The sequence below is a fragment of the Numida meleagris genome, chromosome 2, assembly GCF_002078875.1.
Source record: "Numida meleagris isolate 19003 breed g44 Domestic line chromosome 2, NumMel1.0, whole genome shotgun sequence".
NCBI lineage: Eukaryota > Metazoa > Chordata > Aves > Galliformes > Numididae > Numida > Numida meleagris.
Window position 1 is genome coordinate 35,079,901 of NC_034410.1, and position 27,639 is coordinate 35,107,539.

The 27,639-nt window shown below is 40.0% G+C and overlaps 1 protein-coding gene and 1 long non-coding RNA gene across 6 annotated transcripts in view; one reads left to right on the forward strand and one right to left on the reverse strand.

Annotated features, from left to right (window-relative positions):
* On the forward strand, nt 4,011-7,426 carry LOC110393326. Its single transcript, XR_002434959.1, has 4 exons — nt 4,011-4,418; nt 4,985-5,069; nt 5,177-5,365; nt 6,032-7,426. It is a non-coding gene; the product is annotated as an uncharacterized LOC110393326 (long non-coding RNA).
* SATB1 (SATB homeobox 1) overlaps nt 9,301-27,639 on the reverse strand; it is a 91,507-nt gene continuing 73,168 nt past the window's right edge. For 4 of the 5 annotated variants that reach the window (XM_021386070.1, XM_021386071.1, XM_021386068.1 and 1 more), the window contains 3 exons: nt 14,328-14,531; nt 13,761-13,856; nt 9,301-11,024 (listed from right to left, as the gene is read on the reverse strand). In XM_021386070.1, coding sequence (XP_021241745.1) covers nt 10,539-11,024; nt 13,761-13,856; nt 14,328-14,531 — 786 coding nt within the window. In that variant the 3' untranslated portion in view covers nt 9,301-10,538. The remainder of the gene's footprint in view (nt 11,025-13,760; nt 13,857-14,327; nt 14,532-27,639) is intronic. The other variant, XM_021386072.1, reaches the window with a different exon arrangement.

A 27,639-nucleotide genomic window follows, 5' to 3' on the forward strand; every position in this document is an offset into this window, starting at 1 on the left:
TTCACTCTCTCCCCACTGAAGTTTCTCTCAGATGCAATAAAATCAACAGGCAGTGTAATAGCACACTGAGCAAGCAAGCATACCAACTCTCCCTCTCTTTTTTATATTTTTATTTGTTTTCTGAGAAGGAATTTCTCTTAAAAATCTCATTCATCAACATTTTCTCCAGTCAGTCTGATAACAATATTTTTGTTAGCCTTCTCTCTCTTCTTTCCCTTCAATTTTACTGAAAGCATTCCTGCATGATACATTAGCTGAGGCCCTGGAAACAACCTGTATTAGCTAAGTACAGCTAAATATTCCCTGCTGGCACAAATAAAGGGATGACAGGAAGGTGAGAATGAGTACCCAGTAGAGGCTCTTTAGGCTGCATAACATTTCCAAGAAAGTTGTATATAATCATAGGCTGAGAACTTAAAACTGTGAAAAAAGCCATCCCTTCAACATCTAGAAACTCTTTCTTCCTTTTTGGAAGTTTCTAACCTTTATGCTTCTTTTCACAAGGATAAGCATATGCACTGAGCACACCCTATGGAGTCAAGAACTTGGAGGATTTTTACAAAGACCAAAAATCTTTTTAAAATGAAAACCTGAAAGCAATCTCAGCCTGATGGCTTGGTGGCTTTGAAAGCTTTAGACATGACTATGCAGTTCAGTATATGGAAAAGAATAGCTTTTTTTCGCACTGAAAATCATACTTCTGTAATAAATGCTTTTTACGGAATTTTACTTTTTGTCTGTGAAAAAAGCATCATTTTCCAAAGAAAAAGTTTATCTTCTGCTTAAGAAGGCTCAGAGAGAAAGACGGTGGTTTTTTTCTGTTTGAGTTACTTTTTTTGTGCATGTATTTCAAAATGCCTGTTCAAAAAGGAAATACAATTTTGAATCTCCCCCAGACTTGCCATGGGAAAATGGCATTTTTCTAAGAAAATAATTTTTTCATCACTGCTTTTCTTTTTTTTTCCTTTTTTTTTTTTTTTCTGATTAGCTTTAATAATGATTAATACCAGACATAACTTTGCACCAAGACTTGTTTGGCATATGCCACAGATAGGATGTATATTATATGTTGGCTCTAGGAATAACTACTTCAATCCAGATACCATTAGCCATTGCAGGTGCTCATGGACTCAGGATGGGTAATGCCCTTCCCCGCAGACAACTTGATTGCATCCTGCCAAGGAGCTGGTGCAGACGAGACCTGGTGTCTCCTATTAGCCAAACTTCTCCTCAGCTGAATCAGGAACACCGCTGATGTGCCAAGCATTTGTGGGCTTGCAGTGTTTTGGTGGCCTTCTTGGTGCCCAATCTCCTGTGCTGGATGGAAGCCAGCTATTTTGGTCCTGGCCATGGCAATAGCTTTCCAAGGGATGGTCCATCCAAGAGCCATTTAGTGTCTATTGTATTAACTCCTTCAAGGGATTTTATCCAGCTTTATTGGGGCTAAATGCAGTTTTGATTTCTGCTGCACATTCGTCTCTGTGTAAAGCTGAGGCAGGACTGTTTCTGCGCCAAGGAGAGGCCCATCATTGCAGGAGACAAGAGAACAAACATTCTCACAGTATAATCAATCTTATAGAGCAGATGGATACAGTAATTAGAGCAAAAACAATTTTGCCAAGAATATTAACATTTCAACAGTTTATCAGAAAGGGGGTGTTGACACCGGTCAATAATTTTCTGATTATTGCAACAACATCTTAAGTTGTTGACTGTTTTGTGCAAAATAGGACAGACTAATTTTGGCCTCCTGACCTTGTTTACAGCAATGGGAGGTAGCATTCCCACCAAAATATTTTTCTAAAAGACAAACAAACAAACATGTGTTTTTCCATGATTTGAAGGTATCGTAGGCCATAAAGATGTATAGGGTTTCCAAAGAGCATATTTGTTTATATTTTACTCAGTCTCTTGTTACTTGGGTGCATGTTGCAAAAAATTAAACAAGTGTTGCCAACAGTTAGCACAAGTCAACCCTACCCATTCCTCCCCCTCTTCCCATGCACGGATGAGATAAACATCGTGACTATGAGCCCAAAAGAAAGAAAAATAATGAAAAAGAACTTAGAATAATCCAACACCATCAAAGTTTGAAACCTCCCTTCACCAAGTAGGAAATACTTTCTGTTTGGTTTCTACCAGCTGAGTAAAAATCTGGCAATTCTGTATGAGATATGGGATGAAATACTGAAGTAATATATACATGCATGTTAAGTGAGGGATAGAGTATTTTACCACTATTAGTATGTATTTCAGTCATTTGTCTTTTGCTTCCTTTTTGCCCTTCTCACTTGGTTCTTTCTTCCATTTTTTTCAATACCAAGGCAGCCCTTTCCATTCATGTTTTCTGCCCTCACTGCCCCTCACGTGTCTCTGTGAGAGATTCTCCTTGTGCTCATTCAGTGCTGGACCTATTAGCACTGGTGCTGCTACATAGATCCAGTGCACCAGAGCTTTACCCCATGCTGAAAGACGCTCCCAACTACTGCAGGAAGGGACAGCAAGGTGCCCCGAGATAACTGCAGGTTATGCAGCTGGATGTGAACTCTTCAGAGAAGTCAGGATATATCCCCTGAAAGCATTTCCTTCCCCTGTAGCTAACGATTGCTTACATTCAGGTATTGTGAAAGGGTGGCTGTGCAGATGTAAAAATTCGCTTTGTTTCATGCTTCACATGAATGTATCATGCAAGTCGTTTTCTGGCTGAGACCAGGAAGCAGAAAGGGAATTTCCTTAGTGCTAGGAATTTCCTCGGTGTCAGGAATGTCCTACTGTCTACCTGCTGGACCTCTAACACTGCAGACTTGGGTAAAAGACAATGTGTCCAGCAACTTGTGACCAGCAGCAGTAACATTCCACAGCTATATATTCATAGCCCTAAGCTATGGCAGTACAGATGGCTTGATATTGATGAGCTTTGCTTGCAACAAAAACAGAGAGCTGAGGGGTAGTATGGCCTTAAATAGAATTTGTTTAGCCCTGGTCTCAGTGCCAGGTGACAATAAGGCCAGTTCCTACCATAAGTCACAGTAACACAGATATGACCTGAAGTTACACTTGGTGGACCAGAAAATCTGTGGGGCCACAGCAGAACTGAGAAGTTGGGAAACAGAGCTAATGTGTTGGTCACCCACTTCTTCTTGTTCTGCTTCAACATTATCCTTAGGAAGTGGGTTGAAGAGGTGCAATCCAATGGTCACTAATGTGTCTTGGAAAGGGGGAGGGACGATATCAGATTGCTTGATCCTCCTCTGTAGAATAACTATTTATGACATGTGGGAGCTGGCTATGAGGTTTAATCTCCTTTCTTGAGGCAAAAGTCAGTTAAGCCTTTTATACTACAATGTCTTGAAAAAAAAGTATTTTCATCTTGTCATATCAAGTAGCCAGAGACCAAAAGGACAGTGGCACAGCAGTTGCAGTAGAAAAGGGGCATCTGCTGCTCAGAACTCTTACAGCTGCTCTGTGCTGGATCTGGTAGGTTAAAGGATGGACATAAAAGTCCTTGTGAGAATAATTGTCCCATCTACTAGCTGTCTGGCAGTGGTTGTTATCAACAGCTGACGTATTGATTAACCAGGGGAGAGAGTGGATAAGTGGGAAGAAACATATCTGCACAAAAAAAGAGCACACAAAATTAAGGATAAATCACTGTAAATCTGCCCCTGTGAATGCTTAAACATCAAGGAGGTGGATCAGAGATCAAATAGCACTGGTCGGAGTGAGAGTCAGTGCACTAAAGGGCCCAAGGCAACTCAATTCTCAACCATCAAAGTTTGTGCAAAGCACCTTCCAGAGGGAGGAGGGAGGAGCAGGGCAGCTGGATGCCAAGCCCTAGAGCAAGCAGTGGCAGATGCTGCACGCTGGAGCAGTGCTCCATGGGACATGATGCCAGCCTGAGGGTCTGCCTGCACAGGAATGATACATTGGATTAGGCTCTTCACCTTGGCTTCAGGAATGAGCTGCATCAGACGTGAAATACAATCACATTGCTTTGATCTGCTTGCCCATGGTGCACTTTCCTTTTTTTATCCAAAAGAGTGTTTGCAAATGGTGCTGTGCTCTTCTGTCACGTGGTGCCCTAAGGAGGTACCTGGGGCTGCAGTGTCCATCCATCCGTCTGCTCCCGGGAGTGCATTGCAGAAAGCACTGTGACAGCTGGAGGAGACCTGGGATCAAACCAGCACATTCCCATGATTATTCTCTTGGCCATCACGTAATGCACCCTAAATAGCTTTGAATTGATGTCACATGAGGGAATGATGCAAATATATATCTGTTCTTTCCAGTTGTCCTGGAAGCCCTCACTTACCCACCTTTACCAGCATGAACCTTTTCAGTGGGCTTTTGAAGAGAAAGGAACAGATCAGCAAAACATGAATGAAAGTGGGATGGCTACAAGGGAGACTGAAAGAAAGGTGGGACCCCATAAAAATTGTCTGGTTTTGTAGGCAGCTGGATCAAAGGAGCCTCAATTTACTCTTGCTGCAGTTAGAGCGCAGTTATGAATAGTGACTGCACTGGTACCATGGTGATGACCAAAGAGCTTTGGGTAAAAATTTTTATGCTGGGATGTATGGGAGGGAATCCTTTGTAAATAATGAGATGACCTACTCCTCGATGAAATTATTCAGTCCAGTTGTTTTAAAATCTGGTTATGAACAAGAATAGGGAGTAAAGTGTGCACAGTGCACTGAGCACACCTGAGCAAGGTGCTGATTTCAATGCTGATTTCAGATCTCTTGAATTAATCTCACTCATGACTAAGAACACTCAGAACAGCCATGCCCCTTGGTATATTTCAATCATCATCATTATTTTTGTTACAAGAAATACTGAGATTTCCTTCTGTATTCACTACTCATGACATTGCAGATATTTATTAAAGAAGCAGTCTGCTACTACCTTTTTGCAAGCTTTCTAGATTTAAGCTTTCCTCTGAAACAGCTCAGTAGCTCTGATCCTTCTTTCTGCCTTTTTGCAGGTTGTTTCTATACCTACCTCCAGTGTGTGAACCATGAGTGCTCCTCGCTTCATTTTTCCTAATGTATAACTCAGATCTCCTTCAGGTAAATGTAGTCTTGCAATTCTCCAGTCAGTGCTAGGCATGACTGACCTCACTAAGTTTGCAGCCAGACATTTCTTCTCCTCTCTCCTCCTTTTCCATCTCCTTCAGTCTTTCAGCTGATATTGGATACCTATTAGGCTGAGGATAAAGCATTTTGCCCACTAAGGCAAGCCAACAACAACACCTGTACTTATTTCCCAATCCATGCTGTCATGATGATAATGATAAAGAATCACTTTTCCTACACTTTTGAAAGGACATCCTTGCCTACTTTTCCCTGCTGGTGTTTGCTCTAAGGTAAGGTGTTTTCTAAACTGTTTTCCCCGTGTAAAAATGTTGCCTAGGGATGTGGCACAGGAAAGGAGAGAGAAGCAATTTTGGGGCATGCTAAGTGCCCCCTTGAGATGGGTTAAGAAGGGATGTACAAGAAGGGCAGCAACATCCATAAGGCTGGTTGCGCGAATGCTGCTTATTTTGTAACACAAGTAACAATACAGAGTGTTCCTTCCCTTAAATTCTATTATGGTAGAAAGTCTGCTGCAAAATCAGCAGCATTCTGCATGAATTTTTCTGGTCCCACCACTTTTGAAATCATTGCAAGTGATCCCTTAAGAAGTCAATAGCAGTCTGAACCCTCTTGAGGCAACAACCTATTCACCCAAAAACTTTACCTAAAAACTGTGCATGCTTATATAGCTCTGCGTGCTAACAGAATTAACATGGTTATTTTTTTTTCTAATGTCTTTCACTGTGATAAAAATCCAGGCCCTACAGCATGTCTGATTTTTTCAAGTCCTATAGTATGCCTAGATCAAGGAGGAGTTGAGGCTGCTTGTGGTTGCATGGTGTCCTGCAGGAAAACGAGAATATTTTACAGCCTGGGTGTTGCTTTAGGATTTTGTGGGAGTAAGCAACTTAACAGTAAACAAAAGTCCTAACTTCATCTGTCATGACTGCTGTCAGCCTGCAGCTGAACATAATAACCTGCATGTCCTGCATGGAGGGATGGCACCAGAGCACATACTTTCAGGAGACCTCTTTTGCTGAGGACAGGTGAGGAGATTTTTGTGTTATCCCAGCTCTCTGGTTAGAGATCATGGTGCATTTCCGGTCAAGAACATTTTCTACAGAGTCTTGGTAGTACAGTATAGCATTCCTGGGTGTCCCTCCAGCATGGACTGTAACAAAATCTGTTGTTTCATGCAAGGGAAGCTATTATGACTTTGCTGATGCTCCCGTTCTCCTCTGTTACCTTCCTCTTTCTTTTCCTGCTCCTCGCTGGGACATCTATCCCTTTTACCCCCTTTACTCCAGTACCCCAGAAACTATTGTGCTGGCTTTGCTCCAGACAGCATCAGCTTTCTGAGGACAGTGGGTTGTTCCAGCAAAGTGATGGGGCTCATAGCATGGATGGTGGTCATGGAATCATAGAATGGCTTTGGTAGGAAGGGACTTTAAAAATTGTCCCAACTCCTCTGCCTTGGGCAGAGTTGCCACCCACTGGATCAGGCCACCCAGGGCCCTATCCAAGAGGTGAGTGACATCAGACACATGCAGTCCTTGCTACTTTGCAATAAGCTGTGGCACATAGACCTGAGTGCTTGTGTGTAAACAGGAGAGGTGACTTCTGGGCAGGATGACCCAGGGCAGGAAAGGTGCTGGGACCAGGCCGGTGCAGAACAATGCATGTGGGATGTGGGAGGGCTGCCAGCAGGGGAGAGTGGGAAGGCTCCCGTATGAACCTGAGAGCAAACAAACTTGCTGCCAAGTAGCACTGCTCCTGCTCCAAGGAGGATCGCTTATTGCAGTTTGAATTATTAGCTCATTTGTTGTAGTAAAAGACTGCGTGGACGCAAGGCACTGTGAGGAGACCAAACTAAAATTACATCTGTGCGCAAAAAAGGCCTGGGAGCGTATTTATATCCCTGCTTTGCCATGGGACTGTTATTCAAAGCACAATATAAATCATTATGTAAAAATCAAAAAACCTTTGGTCTCTGCAATGACTCTGACATGAAAACACACAGTTGACGCTAAGCAGAATTGCTAATACTTGATGCTCAAGTAGACTTCTGCAGTGTGTAATTTATATCACTGCTAACGTATGGGGCATTTGCGTTGGCAAATGGACTGAGCAGCAAGGTTTGGTGTGTTCCCAGCACACAACCAATGTGCTCAATCAGAAAATCACTGAAACCATATGGAAGGGAACCATCCTCCTCCACTTGCTGCACTTTAAAAAAAATCCTTTTAAATCATTTTAAATCTTTTTAATGGTTTCCTTTAAAACCTGAACATTAATTTCCACATCATCTGACCAATTTGAAGTAGCAATGCAAAACAGAGCTCTAGAAATCCTGTAGTGTTTAGCAGGGAGACTTCACAATGACAACTGCTGTGTCTGTGTCTGAGGTATCTGAGTGCCCCCAAGCCATGGCCCTCCTGGAATCTGGGCCCTTTCTGGTTTTATTTCTGGCTTGAAAAACAGTCATTGGAGACTCCAGCGTATCTGCATAAATCTTGTCACTTAAATATGGATTAATGGGAATCAGTGGGAGTAACAATACACCACTTTTTGTGGTAAAACCACAAAATATAGTCAATACTTAACTTCAGTTTTATAGCAAAGGCTAAGCCCTACCATCCCCACTCAGCACTCAGGTCCCTCCCGTAAGCCCATACGAAATGCTCTTTTCATGTACTCCTGGTGAAGTCCTAGTCAGCAGTGAGTTTTACCCACAACTTCCCAACAAACTGTCTTTTCATCTCTCAGTTCGTGTTTCATTTATAAGGAAACTTCTTCTTTGTTTCAGAAATCAAGGCCGACTTCTTAATCTCTGCAGAAATTGAAAGTTTGTTGATAGGATTATGCCAGATGGTGAGAAAAAGGAACAGAAAAGGACATAACATATCTTCTAGGTAGTCTAACCAGTCCATGAGTCAAGGTGACATATGCTTGTAGTAGCTTAACTCCTAACAGTATAAACCTCCAGCATCCACATAACGTTGGCATCCTTAATATCCGTATCATCTTTGAAGATGCTGCTAAGGATTTAACAAAGATGCTTTTGGTCACTCAGGCCAAGATAAAAGCGTGCTTTCTGCCCACCCACTGGGATCCAAACCCCCATGCAGGTAATATATGACTACACAGGCCAGTTGACTTGGAAGGTAATCTCAGCTAGGCTAGGACAAAGAAAAGCAAAGATAATGAAAAAGAAACAGCTGTAATAATCACGGCCTCTACTTCAGCACCCATAAAACTTAAAAGGATAAAAGGAAATTGCTTTCAAAATAGGAAAGACAATTTTGTAAATATTTTTTCTTACGCTTTTATAGAGCGTTGGATTTGTTGCCCCATTTCTGATATTAGGAGTGCTGCATGTATTAGCTTTTAGTGTGGAGTATACTCCAGGAAAGTGTTTTCTTTCCCTTCTACCCTGCATATGCATATGCATCAGTTTAAAAGTGATTTCATTTTTATTTTCCCATGTCAAGGAGCCCTTTGGAGAAGGGCCCTTCAGCCACCTTTAGGGTGCCCGTGGTGCTGCCCCACAGGTCAGCTCTGCTTGCACAGCCTGGGACACAGCATACCTGGATCCAGTGACCGTGTCACTGTACACAGCGTTCCTCCCCTAGGAATGGAGAACAATGGCATGCACATCGCTGCAACTTTCAGCTGCAGACTTCTCTGACTTTGCATACACTCAAAGCTCACCAGTTGCGATGGCTTTATCAAGAACCTTGTTAGTGATTGTTTAAAATAATCTTGCTTAGAAGGGCACTGCAATGTGCAAAGCCCATCTTTCCTACGTACTTTGTGACTATTAATGCTTTTTCTTTAATGTTTATACATTAGTGCAAGGAATAGTGTTAGCATAATTCTAGTGTAAAAGAAAACCAGCTGTATCCATTATAAGTGCATTACTGCCAGGAACTGTAAATATGTTTATGCCTGATAGCCTTTTGACTCAATAATATCCTGCTATCTCTGTTGGGCAGGCAAGTTTTTAAACCTAGAAAAGACAGGTTATGATTTTCATAACCAAACTGTGTTCCTTTTTGAAGTATGTTATCTATATTCAAATAATAAGAAGGTCATTAAAAAAATCTGCTTGTGACTTTAAAGGAGAACAATTGAAATGTCATCTTCAAAGTGGTGGCAAGAAGGTACAGCGTGTACTAAGAAGAAGTTATATTCCTCACAGACATACACATACGCAGACAAACCCTGCCGTATCATACCATACAAACAATTTTAATTGTGTAGTTACAGTCAATAACCACTCCTAGTCAGAACATTTCTGCATAAAGAAAATTGTGATACACTTATAAAAACAGCCAGCTGTAACAAAATAACTGGTGTTTTCATAGCAATAAACTCATAAAAAAGAAATACACCTTTATACAGAAAATTTATACAGCTGTAGCTTTAAAATTGATTGTAAACCAAAGGAAGACACATTGCAAACATCAATTATTTTCACATTAATTGCATAAGTTTCTAAGGTGATCTATTAGTTTTATTTACCTAAGCTTATTTGCATGATAGTAAAAATTGCATACAACAATAAGAGTGAAGCTTATAGTATGAATTGCTTGGATAACATAGAGCACTTTTTATAGGCAACTGTGTAAAGCACATTTTCTCTATTTAAAACTTTTAAGACACTTTGTTTTACTGCCCATCAAAATACATTTATAAATAGAAAAAAAAATCAGTATGATAACAAGAGAAGCAATATTACATTTAACGGAAACTTCCAAAAAAATTAATTACAACATGATGCTGCAGGATCTACAAATAAATAATGAGGACTAAATTGTGTTTCACATTTTCTTTTTCATTTTCTTTAAAATCATGTAACAATGAGAATGGAAAAAAAAAATACAGTGACCTTTATTTCCAAAAGAAAACAAATCTGAATTACGGCAGTGCCATATAATACAAGGCATTTGTTGGCATATGTTATCTTTAAACTGCATTCCACAGTCTATAGTTCTTTTGTAACATACAATAGAACGAGAGTAACAAACTCTTTTTATTTTATTTTTTTAAATAAATGTGAGTTTCCAAAGATCAAGTGTGGAGTGCTACAGTAATAATTAAAAACAAGAACATAATGAAAACAAAAAACAGTAAATCACAAAAGTTGTAATGCTTGTCTGAAGGCTCCAGAATCAAAATCACTGGTATCATGCTTATTGGGTACACTCACAGTGTATCCAGTGAACACAAATTAATATCAAACAATCCTCAACGCTTCATCTGTTGCTGCGAAGCAGTTTGTAAAACAGAGTAAAACATCTAGTGCAGTCTGCATTATCCTTTTTTCAACTTTTGTGCAAGTTTTGGAAGATTCATTGGCCAAACAATGAATAATAAAGGTTTTTGACAGAACGCAAGATGGAATTTTCATTTCATTAGTAAATACCAGTGGCACTGTTGAAAGAAAATAATACTTTTAGATCAGTCTTTCAATTCAGCATTAATCTCTGTGTTCCCTTCTACCGATAACTCTTCTTCTAGTTTAACTGAAAAAAGCGTGTTTGCATTTTTGTCTTGGATGCTGTCTTCTAAATCCTTGAGCAACTCTTCCTCCTTGTATTCTGCAACATCTACCTCCAACCCAGAATTGTCCTTCAGCTTTCCGTGGTGCTTGAGATAATACCGCTGATTCTGAAAGAACTTGATGATGGTGTACTTGGGCAGGTCAAGCTGAGCGGAGAGAGTCTGGATTGCTTCTTCATCAGGATACAGGCCCACGTCTTGTATGAAACTCTGTAGGATCCCTAGGGCTTCAACAGAAATCTTTGTTCGTGGCCGGGGTTTCTGACGATTTTCATCCTCAGATTCAGCTGGTGATGCTACTGTCGGTTGCCTTGGGGGGAGTCTGGGACCCGGTTGCTGTTGCTGCTGCTGCTGTTGTTGCTGTTGCTGCTGCTGCTGTTGCTGCTGCAAGACAAAGCACAGAATTTTATTTTTTTTATACACTTATACTTGCTTGCATTTTGTGTTACCACGAAAATCCAGGGGAACACTTGCAAAGCTATAAGCAACTGCTTGGTAAGTTAAAGGAAAACAAAACAAAGGGCTCATTATTGCTGATAGTATGGTGAACTCGAAATAAAGAAGAATTAGTAACCCTCTGCATATCTTCCATTTGTCTGCAAGTGTGTAAGCAGAGTCTGGGATAAAAGGCTGTCAGGATGCGGGCAGAGCGGTGGCACCCTGGCTTTGTCTGGCTGGAAACGCCGATGACGTGTCATCGGTGTAGTTAAGCTGACACAGTTTAATGAACGTGCTTCACGAGTCAAGTGCAGACAAGACAAAATGCTAAGTAGGTGACATAGTGTAGGATTAACTTGACCAGCTTAGCCAGAACTATAGCAAGGGCAAAGTGAGAAAAGTGCCAGATGAGGGCAAACACACAGGAGCTCTGCCAGCAGCAGCAGCTGCTGCCCAAAAGCAAGAGCTGCAAATCTCTAGCAATGGCTAGGGTGAGGGACAGGGGAGATCAAGGGAGGAGGAGGAGAGCTTTATAGCTAAGCGTGGAAATATCCCACCACCAAACTGAGCTGAGCAGCTGCTGAAGCCTTCCCAAACTTGCAAGCGCTACTACAGACTGCGAGAGCTGGAACTGCCTAACACAACTCTGCCAAACCCAGTCTCCACAAGGACAAAGAGATCAGGAGACAGCAACTCGTAATTTCCCAGGCTGGCGCTGGCCCATCTTGCCTGTGGCCATGGAGAGGGTCTGTCTTGCCTGCATTCAAGGATCCCGACATAAACAGGGAACAAATATATTTACCTACTGCAGTGTTTGTGCTCGGGATTATTTAGTTAATATTTATAAAGCACTAAGATGCAAAGCTTTAAATAAGTTGCACTATTATTATTAGAAGGGAACATGCTGCATTCCAAAAACTCAGACAATAAAAATGAGCCAGTATGCACATCAGAAGAATAAGATGAAGCAAATCATGATGTAAATAATTAACAAGAGCTTAAAATGAAGTTTTGCAAGCATGGATTCAGAAACATTCTTAAAAGGTGAGGCGCTGAGCCCTAGAGACAGAAATGTTTTTCTCATCCACTGCTGGAGTGTAGTACATTATAAGATCATGTTTAAAATCAAAAGTAAATTTATCTGCTACTGTTTTTGTTGACAATTCTTTTGCTGTGCAGCACAGGAAGCACTGGTTAGTAGATATTTGGGGTCAGCAAATTTCTTGTCATATGGTAGAAACCACCGGTTATTATTAATAAACAACAGCAGCAAAACAAGTATTTGCTACCGCCACTTTTCATTTCCCTTTGCGAGTCTTCTCTTGACAGTTTTCTGTGTGTCGGAAGTGGTTCCAAAGCTTTTGGTTGCAGCTCACTTGCAGACCTCAAGTAGCGCAAGATATTGTAGGGGTAGTATAAATATTGGACTGGAAATTTCACTTTGCAGTGCCACTTGTGGATGCAGAGACTTCATGTAGGTCTCAATACACATTTCAGCAGTCTCTTCTTGAAGAGATTCTGTTATTGTAAAGTCTAACACAAATGCGGATGGAATCTGGGCTCTCGCCTCATCCCTATTCACATTCTTTCATGTTTTATGGTCTGTGAGCAGTCCCATTCAAGGCTTCAAACCCACAGAGATTCAAGACTACTCCCAGCACATTAAATTCTTACAAGACTGGAGGCTTTGTATATACAGTTTGAAGACTTGTGCCTTGGCTACATATTTATGCATCTTCAACAATTCGAGTGTAGAAGAACACAGACGAGACTCAGGCCCAGTCCCCCAATCCTTACACTTACAAGTCACATTAAGAGATTACAGTGCAACTGCTTATGTGAATAATATTTGTGAGATCAAACACAAAACTTTTATCAACAAGGCAAGAAAATCTGAGTAAGTGGCATAGTGATACAGTGTTTATACTGTGCATAAGCTTCTCCTTTTATCCCTTTAAGAAGCGATTTTATTAAAAACAATGTAAATTTTCAAATAAGTGTTGTTTTATTACTTAATATAGATCTTTCTCTCTTTTTGCTAAATCAAACAGCAAGTTTCCAGGCTTTCACGATTATTTTAGTACTTGATATCCTAAGGGATTGTCTTATTCAGTTTGCTTTATCTTTAATATACACTCGTGTTGTTTCTGGCTGTGAGATAACTCTATCCTCCCTAGTTCTGTAAATATTGTTCTGCACAGGTGATAAAAATGGTACACCAAGGTCTCAGATGAGGTTGAGGACTCTGAAAAACAGGGGCAATATCTGCCCTGTAAGAGGGAGCAGCTTAAAAGCTGACCTCAGGTCTTCATGAGAAGTGATTAAAGAGCCTCCAGTTCAGAGAGCTGTAGATCATAGAATTATAGCATGGCTTGGGTTTGGAAGAGACCTTAAAGACCATCCAGTTCCAAGCCCCCTGCTGTGGACAGGGTTGCCACCCACTAGATCATGCTGCGCAGGGCCTCATCCAACCTGGCCTTGAATGTCTCCAGGGATGGGGCATCCCCAGCTTCTCTGGGCAACCTATTCCAGATCTGGCCTACAGTATTTAGCAGATGGCCGTCTGCACTCCCAGTCCCGTGGTGCCTGGGCGAGCCAAGGGCCTGGCCTCTCCAAGCCAAGTGCACAGGTCCTGCAAGCCCTCGGTTCTCTCCCTGGCATATTGCCCTCGTGCCAGCTCACCTGTGGAGCAGCACCCAGCCAAGGTCCAGTGGTCAGCAGGCCTGGTAAGAAAGCGCCTCTATGCTCTCCTTTCCCAAGGGTGGTGGGAGAGGGGCTCTGAAGGAAAAACAAACAAACATTGACTCATCCCAGGCTCAGCTGGGGTTAAAATGGGCTGAGGAACCAAGTCCTCTTCCCTCACACCAACCTGGGAAGCTTAGCTTTCCTCAGCAGCTCAATAACCTCCTCCCGCTGCACTGGCACCACATGCCCAGCTCTGAGTACCCCTTTCTTGTGGTCATGAGGCCCATCTAGCACAGGCAGCTAACGTGGGACGCTTGTCCTGCCCACACTGGGCTATGCCCAGGCTGCCCTATCACGCAAGCTTGGAAAAACCCAAACCAAAAGAAAAATCTGTGTGGTCACCAACTCATCATTTAATTCAAGTGGCAGACGGCAGTATGCTGTTATCTCTTACCAGGAGACCTGTAGTTAGCCTGGCCAGGAGGAAAGAAACACTAATTTCCTTTGCTATGTTTAAAGCATTATTTACTTAGTGCTCTACTGGATTGGCCAAGGTAAACTAACCTGAATCTGTTCTGCTGGCACATGGATAATGTGGGAAGGCCTGTCACCATGGTGATGAACTGCATTGCTTTCTTGTTCATAAATGGCATCACGTTCAGGCTGAGGAAGACTGAGGAACCTTCGGATCATGGAGAGATTCTCCCAGAGGGTCCTGTTCTCTGGTGAGGGATCTTCTTTCCAACGTAACAGCTCACAGAGCCATCCCTTGAAGATAACACCAGCAAAACATTAGTTTTTCATTGCCTTGCAAGGGACAAGTGAAGGTGAAATGCAAACTTGAGCAGCACTGCATTCTCTCACCTTCTCCTCCAGCAAGTCACAGCTTTCCCTGTAAATGTTGGATGTGAAGTAAACATCAACACACCGAGACTCCCACCCTACTGCACAGACCCTTGCATGCCACGAGCATTTTGGAAAGCACATTTTACTTGGTTCCACACCATGGTGCTGCTGTTTGTTCAACAAACCCATCGATCAAGGCAGAATCCCCCGTCCCCTCCTCCCCTATACACTGATGCCATATACTCTGTCTACGGCCTATTTTCTTCTGTTTATCCATTGGAGAGCACCAACACTGTGTTTCAGTAGCTGGTTAATCAGCTGCTGAGCAGATTTTAAATGCTGGTGCTACTTCTCTAGACAAGAAAGTACTTCTGGTACCTGCTTTAACCGCAGAGCTGCCTGATGTAAATTGTAACGATAGTGGAATTCCCTAATGTCCTTTTATAAGAGAGGAATTCTTTGACGAGATGCAGGAAAGTAATATTGTGTCCCTATCTACCGTGAGTAGAGGTGCCTCTGCAGGTGAATTTATTTGAAAAAGATTATCTGTTTCAGTATTTATCTCACAGACACAGAAAAAAACAGTCTCACATTTTTGCATAGGGCTTGAGGGGGATACGAGGGAACCTCATGTTTTTCACTTACCCTTCATACCCTTTCCAGGTCACCAAACAGCAAGATGCCTAAAAGCACACCTATCCTAAACACCTATCTTTTTGGGAAAGAAGCTATGAAGCACAGTGTGCATCATCAGCGCTTTTGTTTTTTTATATATATTAAAATTTAGAAACAAACTATTACACGCATGCAACCTGCGTATTTCTTCCTTTTAGCTTCCAGGGTCTGTTTTCAAAACTAGGTCTGTGCAATTTTATTTCTTAATGCTGTGGGAAAGATAATGTGACATTTTATTGAATCAACAAATAATATAAATGTACAGAAGCTTTTAGATCCTTCTTACATGTAGTGGTAGTTGAAAAATGGTTTATCCAGACTAGTTTACTACTAGATACAATAGATACATAGATACAATATAGATACGTCATTTTCCTGAAGACATTCATATCTTTAGCTAGCAGTTAATAAATGTAGTGTAAAAATATTGCCATGATAGGAAGAGATGAAAGTAAACAAATAATCTTAATGCATTCATACTGTATGAGAACATATTTAGTGAGGTGTGTATAAAGATTTCAAGTATATGCTCTTGGATATAAGTGGAAAAGTGAACAAATGACACAGGAGAATATGCCCCCAAGAAACAGAAATAGCACAAAGGACAAATGTTGGCAACATGAGAAGGCAAAAATCCAAGTAGGGCCCAAATCAGGGATGGGGCAGACTCCAGTTTTTGGCCATGCAGATGCTGAGTATTAACCCCAGGTTTAAAAAGTTGATTGGGAAATGCGGCCAAATGCCATCCTGTAAAACATAACATACAGGTTGTCCCAGCTGGAACTGTATAGCAGATTTCTAAAACAGGAGCAAGGATCTGTGAATTCTCCCTCCCCCATCATAAGGATCCTTGGGATGTGTCAGCAAGTTAACGCACAAACCCTCCATACCCCTTAACAAAATCCACATGTTGCTCGTGGTTCTCTGCCTGCCTTGCTTCCAAAGGAATAAGTGTAGGACTACCAGCTTTCTGCAGCAAGTTAAAAGGTGCAATCAGAAAACATAGGTGGTTTACTGGGGAGGGAGGGAAGAAGATGAAGATAACAAAATTGAAATCTTTTAATTCAAATGTGGTTATAAAATTTTTAATTAAAAAGGAAAAGGTCTGCCATGAAGCAGAAAAAAATTGTCCTTTGGTTGTCTGGAGTCTGCACTGCTTCACATTAAAACTGTTTGTCCTCTTTCTAATTGTGGAGAAACAAGAAGCAGAGCTGCCGCAGCAATTAGGTGAAAAACCTGTCCCCTCCAATGACACCTCTTTAAGGTATACTCACAGACCTAAGAAGAAATTGCACCACACATTTAGAAACTGCATTTGTTTTGTCTGGTGACCATGGGAATCTCAGATGCTCTTTTGAAAAGGACAGCAGAAACTCTTTTTAAATGACCAATAATAAAATAATTCCTAAGCAATCACAGTTTATGCTGATAAAATGTATTTCACAACACTTAACTAAGAAATTCCTTCTCCTCATATCGTGTTTTCTGTGCTTCTACACTTACTAGATCAGTCCTTAGTTTTACTAGTTGCTGATGACTAACATTACATTTCCAGTACTTTTCTATCAGCCTTTGCACTAAAATAAAGCATATAATTCTTTATCTAAAAATGATTTGATGAGTTGTAATACGAAGTATGTCTCTGCCAGCCTTTCACAAAAGCACTGATTTTGAGATTCTGAAATCAGTTGCTTCTGATGGTGTGTAGAATAGACTGCTACTCTAATAAAACGTCTCTTTTCCACATTGTTCTTCATATTCCTAAAGAAGCAAACAAATATTCTGATGAAATAAATGATGAGCAACAAGGAAATGACTGACTGAATTCGTCCAAAAACAAGGAAATAAATAATTTTTTGGTCTTTGTTTATTTCTGAACATATCTGTAAAAGTTGACCTCACAAATAATCTCAGAAGAGATAGTGAATGTGCAGTAACAGAAACTCCAGGGGTTTATTTAGTTAAAAGGGTAAAAAATTTACACCAGGATGTTTTCTTGTGTTTCATTTGATTTGAGCTCAGACTCCTCTATCCAACATAAAGCTCATTCATAAAAGTTAGCTAAATGAAAATGTATGAAATGTTTTTGTAACTTTGAGGAAAACTAATGATACAGACTCTTCTAATGCTGAATTTTAAGTTCTGCAAAATTTGTATGTTTTGCTTCTATTTGATCTAAAGAAGTATGAAGTGCTGTAGCTAATGTAGTTTAATTTACAAATGAACCTAACAAGGCTGATTTTTTCCTCTTCCACTCCTGTAAGTTTAGAGCAATTTCTGTCCAGTTAAGGAAATTTATTCTGAAGGAGGGCTTGGACAACTGTTTTTTCATGTTTTTTTAATCTTAAAAGAAGTGGAAAGGACACTAAAACAATAAGGAAATATTTATAACTCAAATTAGATGACAACCAGCTTCTATAGCACATGTAGCACATCGTTAAAAACGCCTTAAAATAATTAGGCAGATATTTCTTTGCAGCAAGGCAAACCCCCAAAACTCTGCAATGACATTGGGAAAAACCTTGATTTTAAAACACAGTAAATTTGCCAGGCAACATTACACTGAATATAAAGAGAGTACAAAGCAAAATATAAACATTAGCCACATGTAAATATGTTTGCAGAACTTTCAGGATGTTACTACTTTTCAAACTGACAAAGTTTAATTTGACACCTTCTGTTCTAAAACCTTTGTTTCTATTCAAAATCACGCCTTTAGCTGCTATCAATCACTATGCTCTCCCTATTACTTAAAATACTGGCATGGGCCCTGGATAAACTGAAAATGCCATGCAGATGAATTCTGAGATAATATGTTCAAACCTGTTATATACAACACAAATCCTGTAAAGTTATGTATTGTAAACCTACATTTATTGGGAACTAAAAGTCTTAAATCCATCTGCTACAAAGAAAATACTGTTATGCACTTTCAAGTAACCAAGTACCATCTGCAAAGGTCTTGCTACAGTAAGCAAGAAAATGGTGAAAAAAAAAAAAGATGCTAAACCTAAGATATTTAAAATAAATAAGAGTCTTCTGTCTGGTTTACTGATAGGGATTTAGTAAAGAAACAGAAGACATTAAAGGAAAAAAAAACGTGTGAAAGCTGAACTGCCAAACTAATGCAGGAAAAGCGCAAAGAGGATAACTGCCAAGCATTAGAGTCTGCAAGACCCATGAGCACGCTTATTTTAAAGAAAGCATACATGCATTTTATCTATGTATCCAAACGTTATTTTATTCAGCCTGAACCGAGCTTTGTTTAAATAAAATGTTCTGCTCTGTCACGTAGTGTCTAAAAAACTATCCTTGCATTCCAGTATCTTTCATATTAAACGGGGAAAAAAAAAAAAAGATAATTGAAATCTGCACTTAAGGTGTAAATACCAATTCTAACTAGATCAAAGAGGGTAGCATTACCAGCATGAAAAATGCTCTCTGGGCAAAGCTTTCCAAGACAGCAATAAACAAGTCCGGAAAGAAAGGACTCTACGGTGGAGCAACTGAACTCTATTGTTTGGTGAATTTGCTGTAGTGATGATCATTTGCCAAATGTTTAATATTTCTTACAGAAAAACTAACAAAGAATCAAACGTTTTTAAAAAAGAGCTGTAATTTGAATTCAAGAAGGCAAAACATTTATCAATGCTAAAATGTGAACAGCTTTCCTTTGGTATAGCATATCTGACATTATTTTGTATCAGTCTCTGGGGCATATAGTATAATAAAAATATATGGCGTTAGAAGAAATCAGGCTAAATAGGGAGGTGTTTGATACAAACATTTTAGCAGAAAGTGTGAATTGCATTTCAGCATCTACTGTGAACAAAGACTAAGTACATAATCCATTAAACAGTACTTCGAACTCAAAAAATTGAGTATTGTAGACTAAACTAAAGTAGGCATTTTGAATGAGCACATTTTCAGCAACTAACTATAAAGCTAGCAATTTATCATTCAGCAAATAATTTTCTACTTTTAAAAGAATCTGTAAGTGTTACTTATGCTAATGAAGACTGTTTTTAATCTGCCCACAAACATGCTAAATAGAGGGCAATTTTTTTATTTACAATGCTGAAGGCACTCCAGTTTACAGAACACAGATATGAAATTACGCTTGGTAAAATGGGCTCTTAATTGTCTGAGCAACCCAAATCCTTCACCTTTAACACAAAAGCTTACAGACAAAACAAAGGAAAAGAACTCATGAACTAAACTTTAAACACTGACTTTTTCTCTTCAAAAGCTGTCCAACTTGCTTTACAAATCTCAGTTTTGTTCCAAATGGCTATGTTCATCATAGATATTTCAATTTCTTTTCAGAACAGAATCCACGCATAAAAGAGAAGTAAAAAAAGGCCAACATCACCATTACAATATATGCATATAGTCTTAGGCTTCAGTATTAACTTGTAAGCTGCTCACTGTAGAGAAAGGTTGCTTTTGGAAAAGTCATAATACTTCAAACGAGATACATAATGGTAGCATAGAAGTACTGAAAGCATTTTAAATTATTTACTAGGTTAAAAGGGTGAAATGGTACTTTAAATACATCAAATTTCATCATCTGGGCCATTTTTTGGTGGCAAAGTGGTATTGATCTTTCCAAATGCTTAAAATTAACTATTTCCAGAAGGTCATTATTTGATTAAAGGCATTAAAGTTGAGGGCAAGAAATGATGCACTTTGTCTTCCTTCCCATTCAAATAATCATGTAATTTAATCAGAACTATCCCTTCATGTCCTGTAATAAAAATGTTTGTCTTAAGATATTGTTCTTTACCTAACATATTAACCTTTAAATGTTATGAAGTTCTTAAGAATAATCTCTGCTTAGAGAAGATTCTTCCATAATGCAATGAAGGATCTCCAGCATTTAAATTGATAAGGCCAAATTTCCCCTACGCATTGATTGGAAAACGCATTAAACCCTTCAACCGAGATTTCTCACAGCGTTCAACTGGATCAAAAATTCAGAGTTCGGAATACGGAAGTTCCTGCATATGGCACCATGAAGCAAAACAAGCACACGTTGTTTCAGTTCAAAGAAATACAAGAAATAAGTAGCAATGGACTCTGTTTTAGTTTATAATGGAAATGTGGTTTGCTCTACATTAGTCTTATCTAGAAAAGTACTGCAGGCAACCCGTAGTGTAGTGCATGAGTGGAGCATTGAATTCAAAATTCATTTTCAGGCTGATGTTACTGAAATTTGACTTCTTTCTGGGTGAAATACCTGTGGGTTCAGACATGAGTACAAGTCCAGATGATCAGAGTGGTCCTTATTAGCCTGAAATATTCTTCTGGAATTTCCTGACTGTGGGAGAATTTATTCTGACTACAGATTTCTTTTTTGACTAAAATACTGAAGTTGTCCTGGTTATCCCCTATGCAAAGCTGAGTAGACCTGTATGTTTCCCAGATGAGATGAAGTCTGTTAAAAGAAAGACCACTGAATAACTTCATAAAATATTAAGGAAAAATAATAATCTATCAGGCTTAGCAGGTTTTGATAGTGAACAACATAGTTCTTACTGAAAAGCTTTTCATTTTAGCATATATTTTCAAGTACTTTTAAGAACTGATTTCTGTGAGGCACAGACTTTCAAGACATTTTGAAAGCTGACATGAGTGTTAAATAGTTTGGGATTTCTCTATTTTGCTCATAAAAGTCTGTGTTTGTAATTCAAGAAGCAAAAGCTGCTGTTCAGACTGATCCAGACGAGCAGAGCTGCTAGAATAAGAATGCCTCTTCTTGAGATGTGACCTAAAGTGAAAATAAATATCCCCAGAAATACGTTTGCTTTATTATTTTGTTCACACTAATCAGTTCTAAGATTCAAGCTTTGCCTTTGAGCATTCTGCTAAATCAGAGAAAGTTTGAAACCTGAAGCTGTCCTTTATCTCCAGCTATTTCTGGTTTATCTCTTCTATTGGCTTTCATTACTAGAACATTGAAAGGGGAAGCCAGATGTGAATTTTAAGTAAATCTGTATCTGCCATCCTAATAGATGAGATTTAGTAAAACAAACAAACTGAAAACCCCACAACCTCATAGGGCTTTTCAGAAGAAAGGTAAACTTCACTAGCAGGAAAAACTTCCTTTGAAGAAGCAGATTATGCAGTTTCCTTAAATTTCTTATCCAACCTATTATTCAGCTGCACCATCTGTCTGCATGTTACCTCCACCTCTTCACTGGGTTGGGAAAAAAAAATGACCGAGCTGCCAGCAGTGGTGCTGACAGCATTTCATTGCAATTTTTTTGCGTGACATTTTAGGGGAAAAGGATTCCTAATGTCTCTCCTAATACCTTTTCTCCCCTCTAGCTGCAGCACTTACAAATTAAAGATGTCCTTCTATTGTAAACAACCAAACAAAATTAAAAAAATAAAAAATAAAAAAAGATTTTAAAAAGGAAACTTGCTAAAGCAACCTGTAAAATTCAATGACAGGCAGCAAACAAGTACAGAAACAAAATGACCTAGAGAGCTGTTGCCCTGCTCCTGCAGTCTAGTCTGTCGGATCAGACCTCTCTCTACGCGGAGACCCGGTGCATGGCTCAGAGCCAGCACTACGGAAAAACTTGTCGGCTTAAGGGCTGAGCCTGTATCAGAGCTGGTATGTGTGGTCCCCGGTACGAACACTTAAGATGTACCAGCAGCTCATGGGAAGAAAAAACAGAACAGTCTGAACCCGCTAACTCTAAAACTGGCTGAAAACACAAATATCATTACTTTTTAGTTGTGTTCAGAAGGAATTAATAAACTAAATTAAGGGCTTCTCCCAAGCTCGGTTTCTCTGCTCTCAGCCTCCTCCACCTCTCCTTTCCCTTGTTCAAATGTATCTTTTCTACAGTATTGCCTTCAATTGCCTAGCAATGATAGGCAAAAGCCCTAATCAAAAACATAATATGCATTCCTTTGAAAATCTTACATAAAATGCAACTACATTCATATGTAAAGAGAAATGAAAAAGTAATAGATGCAAAAACAGTGGGTGAAGCTTTATTCTGCCTTCCTCTCCTCCATATCCTTCCTTTTCCACACGCATGATTCTATTGGCATCGTAACCACAAAATATGCAGGGTAAAAATGGACTTCACAATAAAAAAAAGGTATATATTTTTAAAAAAATGCACAAGAAAAAAATACTAATTATTAACTAAGTCAGGCTTAGTCTGGTACATTACTTTTTACGGTATAGACACATAAAATGGGTCAGTGGGTTTCACAGAGGGTGACTGGTAATATACAGCCCTTTATCTTTCATTTAAGTAGGGAGAAGTACTGATTTCACTGCAATACCAATGCTTCCCTTGAAAGTAAATACAACTCTAAATCCAACCATGACCCTTAATAGCCCATATTTATTTATTCTTAAATGTGCAATCAATTTTTGTACGGCAGCTATATCTACAGTTTAGTTAGAGAAGAGTCTTTAACAGAAAGAGCCTGGCAGTTTTAAAAATCTTTTTTAGTACTATCAATTTACAACTGAACTGCAAATGTTTATTATTATGTTGCTTACGGAGATTTAACATTTGCTTTGGGGGAAAGACCTCTGGTTAAAAGGCTGTAGGGGCCAAAGTGTCACTTCCGCAATTACTTCTAACATGTGCACATCACGTCTTTAGATTTATTTTTTTAAGATTATAATTTCCCAGAGGGAGTAATTTAAATCTGTGGCTCCTCGTCATACGCCTTTTTCTTTCCAGAATTCGTTTTGGATCACAGGAAGATCCACCATGCACTGAGGAATCACACGGCTGATGAGATGTGTCAGTCCAAAAAACACATCTTGAAAGTGCTCCTCAGACACCTCTGCACATTTTTATGGCCTAAATCTTTTTGTCTACATTCTAATTCAGCATTTAAATACACTGAGAAGATTTCTTTTAACATTTCTCGTGCAGCTCAGCTGGATCCTGTGGGTCCTAGACCTGCGGTGAACAACATGCAAAGCTCTGACCATGCCAAAAGCGAGGGAGTCCTAAAGAAACTGAAACCAAACCTTCCCCTAACCTTCTCCACATCTTGTTAACCACAAAAATGGTCAGAAAACTAAGGATGCCCACTACCTCAATGCATTTTAAAAAATGTTTAAAATTTACACCTGTGAAAGACAGAGATCTAAATTAATGAGAAGAAAGCCAGCAGAAACAAATACATCACACATGGAAAAATAAAGGCAGCAAAGCCCTTGGAAAGCTAAAGTCCCCCAGATTGTAGTGTGGTTGCGCAGGGCATCAACTTAAAGGTACAGGAAAGATGGAGCAAACGGAAGCTGGAGAGAGGGGTTTGACCTTCATGGCTGGCTGTGGCTGGGAACTAACAGCAGGATGCTATCAGGTGGTCTGTTCCCATGCTGCAGACAAGAGCAGCCACAAGGGAAAGCTCCTGGAGAGAGCAGTGCTGAGTGTTAGGCTTTTCTTCACTGGGCAAGAAAAGAGACAGTGGGGTTTGTCCCTCTTGTCTGCCCTGAAGAAGTTTGAGCCTTCGGTTACTCTCCTTGTGCTAAGTAAGAGAGTAAATGGTTGCTTAGAGGTGAAGTGAGCCAGCTGCCTCAAAGGAAAAATAAGAAGAAGCTAATTTAAGCCCTTCATAGCATTTTTTTAAATAACTTTTTATATAAATAGCAGAAAGTTCCTGTATCATTATGCATATTACATATACTAGAGATGCTAAGTACCCTCATATACAACTAACACCAATCACCTAAGGAAATCCACAGATACAACTGATTCTTGTGCAAACCTTGCTCAGCTGAGGTCCAAAACTTCAGGGAATTCTGCTTGGACCTCTCAGAACAAGTACCCTTACTTCACAAATATCTTGAAAACTATTTTCATTTTCTTCTCAAATGCCATCCTGTAGTAAGGGAACATGACGCTACACAGGAATAAAAGTAAGATGACCATGGAATAACAATGTAAATTCTGATAAAATCTGGCAGATGCAGTATTAGATAAATATTTGGAAAGTTGATTTTTTTTTCCACTTAGCTAGCTTGTGCTTGCCTATTCTATTCATTATATACCAGTAGTTGAAGTAATTCATAGCCAAAAACTAGAAGTTTGACCTAAAAAAAGGACAAAAAAATTAAAATTTGAGGAAATTGAAAATAGACACAATAAGAAATCATCAGAAGTAGTGAAATTAAAAATTATCTACATTAAAATGTTCTCTCCTTCCTCACCTTTCACCTCACAAGCCTGTCACATTCTTCAGGGTGTTGAACATTTTGAATTACCTGATGTAACAATAAGGGAAAAAACACACATCTACTCTTCCTTACTCCTGCCTTAACCCAGCAGCTCTTCACCTGAATTTTAACTGGTCACTTCTTCAGCAAATCGTTTCTCAGAGTGCTGCTGTTTGCAGCAGATGCCTTTATCTCTGCAGAGGCATGTTTTGTAGTGCTCGGTTTCTCAGGACGAAATTTCCCCCGCCATTTCCTGTTTAGCTCCTGTTTAGCTTGTTTTTAAATGCTTTAGTTTCCTCATGTTAAAAACCCAATATACTGAACCCTCGGAAGCTCTCAGATCAGTGGCCTGCCCACTGCACGGGCAATCTGAGGAATGACGAAGGTGTGGGGATGCATGTGGGATACCCATATGCAGCTCTGCCACACAGGGGAGAAGGGTGGGTAGAACCCAAGAAAATGATGTGTGTGTAGAATGGGAGATGAATAGGATGGGAAGAAGTCAAAGAAAGGCTAAGAGGAGAGCGAGCGGGAGGAGTGAAGGTGGAGAGGAAAACAAAACAGAAGGTGAGGATATGGAAAGCAGGAAGAGAGATTAAGGAAATCCATCCTGCCAGAAACAGCACCTCTTGTCAGGCAGACAGCAGGTGCTGCCTGAGGAGGAGCTGATTCATGCATCTGGAGTGCAGGAACCAAAACACCTCTACCTAGGAAAGGGAAATTAAAGATGCAAAGAAATGAAAGCTGGATTTCTGGACCCTTAAAAGAAACGTGGCAGTTCACGTTCAGCATGATCTCATCTCCTGCGAGTCCTTCCTGCTCTCCTCGTTGCCTTACCCCTAACTTATTTTGCAAACATCTGCAGCCAGGACACCTTTGGGGCTCCTGCTTACTCTACAGAGGTTGCCTGCTCTGTGACCAGGCTGTGGGGTCATTGGGTAGCCAAACTGTCCTCTGCAAATTGTGCCATCAAAGTACACTGCCCCAGCATGCCTTTTTTCAACCAACCTTGAGCAAGTCTCATGTACTTTCAATATTGCCACCGCATCACAAGTAACTGGCAATGGGTAAAACAATCTCTGACTGTAGCCACTTATTTCAAACCTCCCCTGGAAGTCGTATTACAGATTATGTTTGATGAATTTCTCTCAGCTGTGCTGCACCACTCATCCTGTCTGACAATACCTGCAGAATCTTTTGGGGAATCCACTCAGTCACACTCCACACACTTATGTTTTTTTCCTTGCTGTAAGAATCAGTGGAACTTTCTATCAAAACTGCCTATTTTTTTCATTTGTGTAGAAAAACTAGCCAATGGTGATCTACTAAAGAGGAAATGGTTTTAAATATCCTTACTAAGCACGGAAGGCTGTTTAAGGGGGGTAGCTGAAAAACTGAACTGAAAAAAATGCATTTCTAAAAAAAAGTTATCAATTTATAGGCAGCATCTTGATTCATAAAAACTAATCATAATCTGTTTCCACCAGAAATACCAGAATGTTTTCAATAAAACAAATCAATTCTCTCTTTGCCAAAATTCTCACTACTTTGACAATTCTTTAAAAAGCAGCATCTTTTCCCCAGAGGAGGAGATAAAAAGAAGAGTCAGTGCAGAGCCAAAATTCACAGAGAAAAACTTGGGCAGAGGATTTTATTTCTACTAAATTCAGGTGGCAGTGAAGGCTCCATTTTTGGTTAGCGAGGTGTTTGCTGGCATGTTATTTTGAAAAATAGCACAGTAGGATGACTTCTTTAATAAGTGGGCATAAAAAACAGAGATTAGAAAGTCTCAGAGTGAGAGGCAAACCCCCTGTGTGATATCCGATTTCTTTGCCAAAGCTAGGGAGGTTTTTAATAAAGGTCGTGGAGAACTAATCTCCAAAAAAGCAGCGTTTCTTCACCCCTATATGTTTACCCTTTTATTTCATTGCTTTGCAGCGCAAGGCAGACCTCAACACACACACAAAAGGAAACAACAACCAAAGGGGAAAAAAAAAAAAAGAAAAAAAAAAAAGCCTGAAATTTTAGTTACACCACATGTGGTTTTCATTTGTGAAAAATGAACAAGCTGTTTGTGGTTAAACTGTCTAATCTGCTGTTATCAATCTAGCGCTGCATTCAAGATTTACAGGATACATCAGCTTCTGTGCCACATTAGCTGTAAAAGGGAGAGGGGGTGGGAGGAAAAAGGAGGAGGAGAGAGTTTATCCTGAGGAATAATATTTCCAATGCAGCCACACTCACACTACATCTGGTTGTGCTGGTAGCGGCAGTTAAATTGAAATATTTCACAGCGTGTGTCAGAAACATGCAGAATGGTAATTATGACAGATCTGATTAAGCCTGAGTGCCACTCGCTCCCCGGCCAGCTCCGGTTGTGCAGGTGTGACCTTGTGCGTGCCTGCGTGTGTAAATAAAATTAATTACAAGCGAGAGGGCGAAGGCTCCGGTGACATCACAAAGCGGAGAAACTCCCAAGGGGGAGACCTAATGGAATATTTTCCCTCAGTCTAATAATACAGTTCATATTGACTTGAGGTAATTAGTGGGATCATTAAAGCAGTTTTCCCGGCGTATTTGGCTGCCTGATCAGATTAGTGAAAATGTTCTTCAGAACAAGCCCTGTGTGGTCTGCCAGGGAAGGAGGAAATAAAAAGCAACAAAGCATATTTTGGAATGATAAGCAGCGCTGGACTCCTCACAGGGCACTTTGCAGGGCTGCTTGCGGGAGCCTGGCTGCCCCGCTCTCTCAACCATCTCCATGCTTTCATCCTGCCCGCACACAGCCCCGCTTCATGGGATCCGAGACTTTTTTTTTTTAATTTGTGTTCCTCTATCCTTCAAAACGATCCTTCTGCATCCCTCATTGCTTAAAATCAGGTAAAAGCCCGGAGGAAGCACTAGCCTTGGAACAACTGCCTTAAGAAAACTGGGGGAAGAAGGAGAATAAATACATGATCAGCCCCCCCCAGCTCTCCTCAAAAAGCTGATAGGCCACGGTTAAAAGGATTGCAGGCGCCGGATTGAGAATTAGTAACATTTTCATTTCCTAATGAGCTTACTCCAGCAAAAAAAAAAAAGGGGGGGGGGGGGGAAGAAAGAAAAAAAAAAAAAAAAAAAAGTTTCACTCTAATATAAAGTCTTCCACGG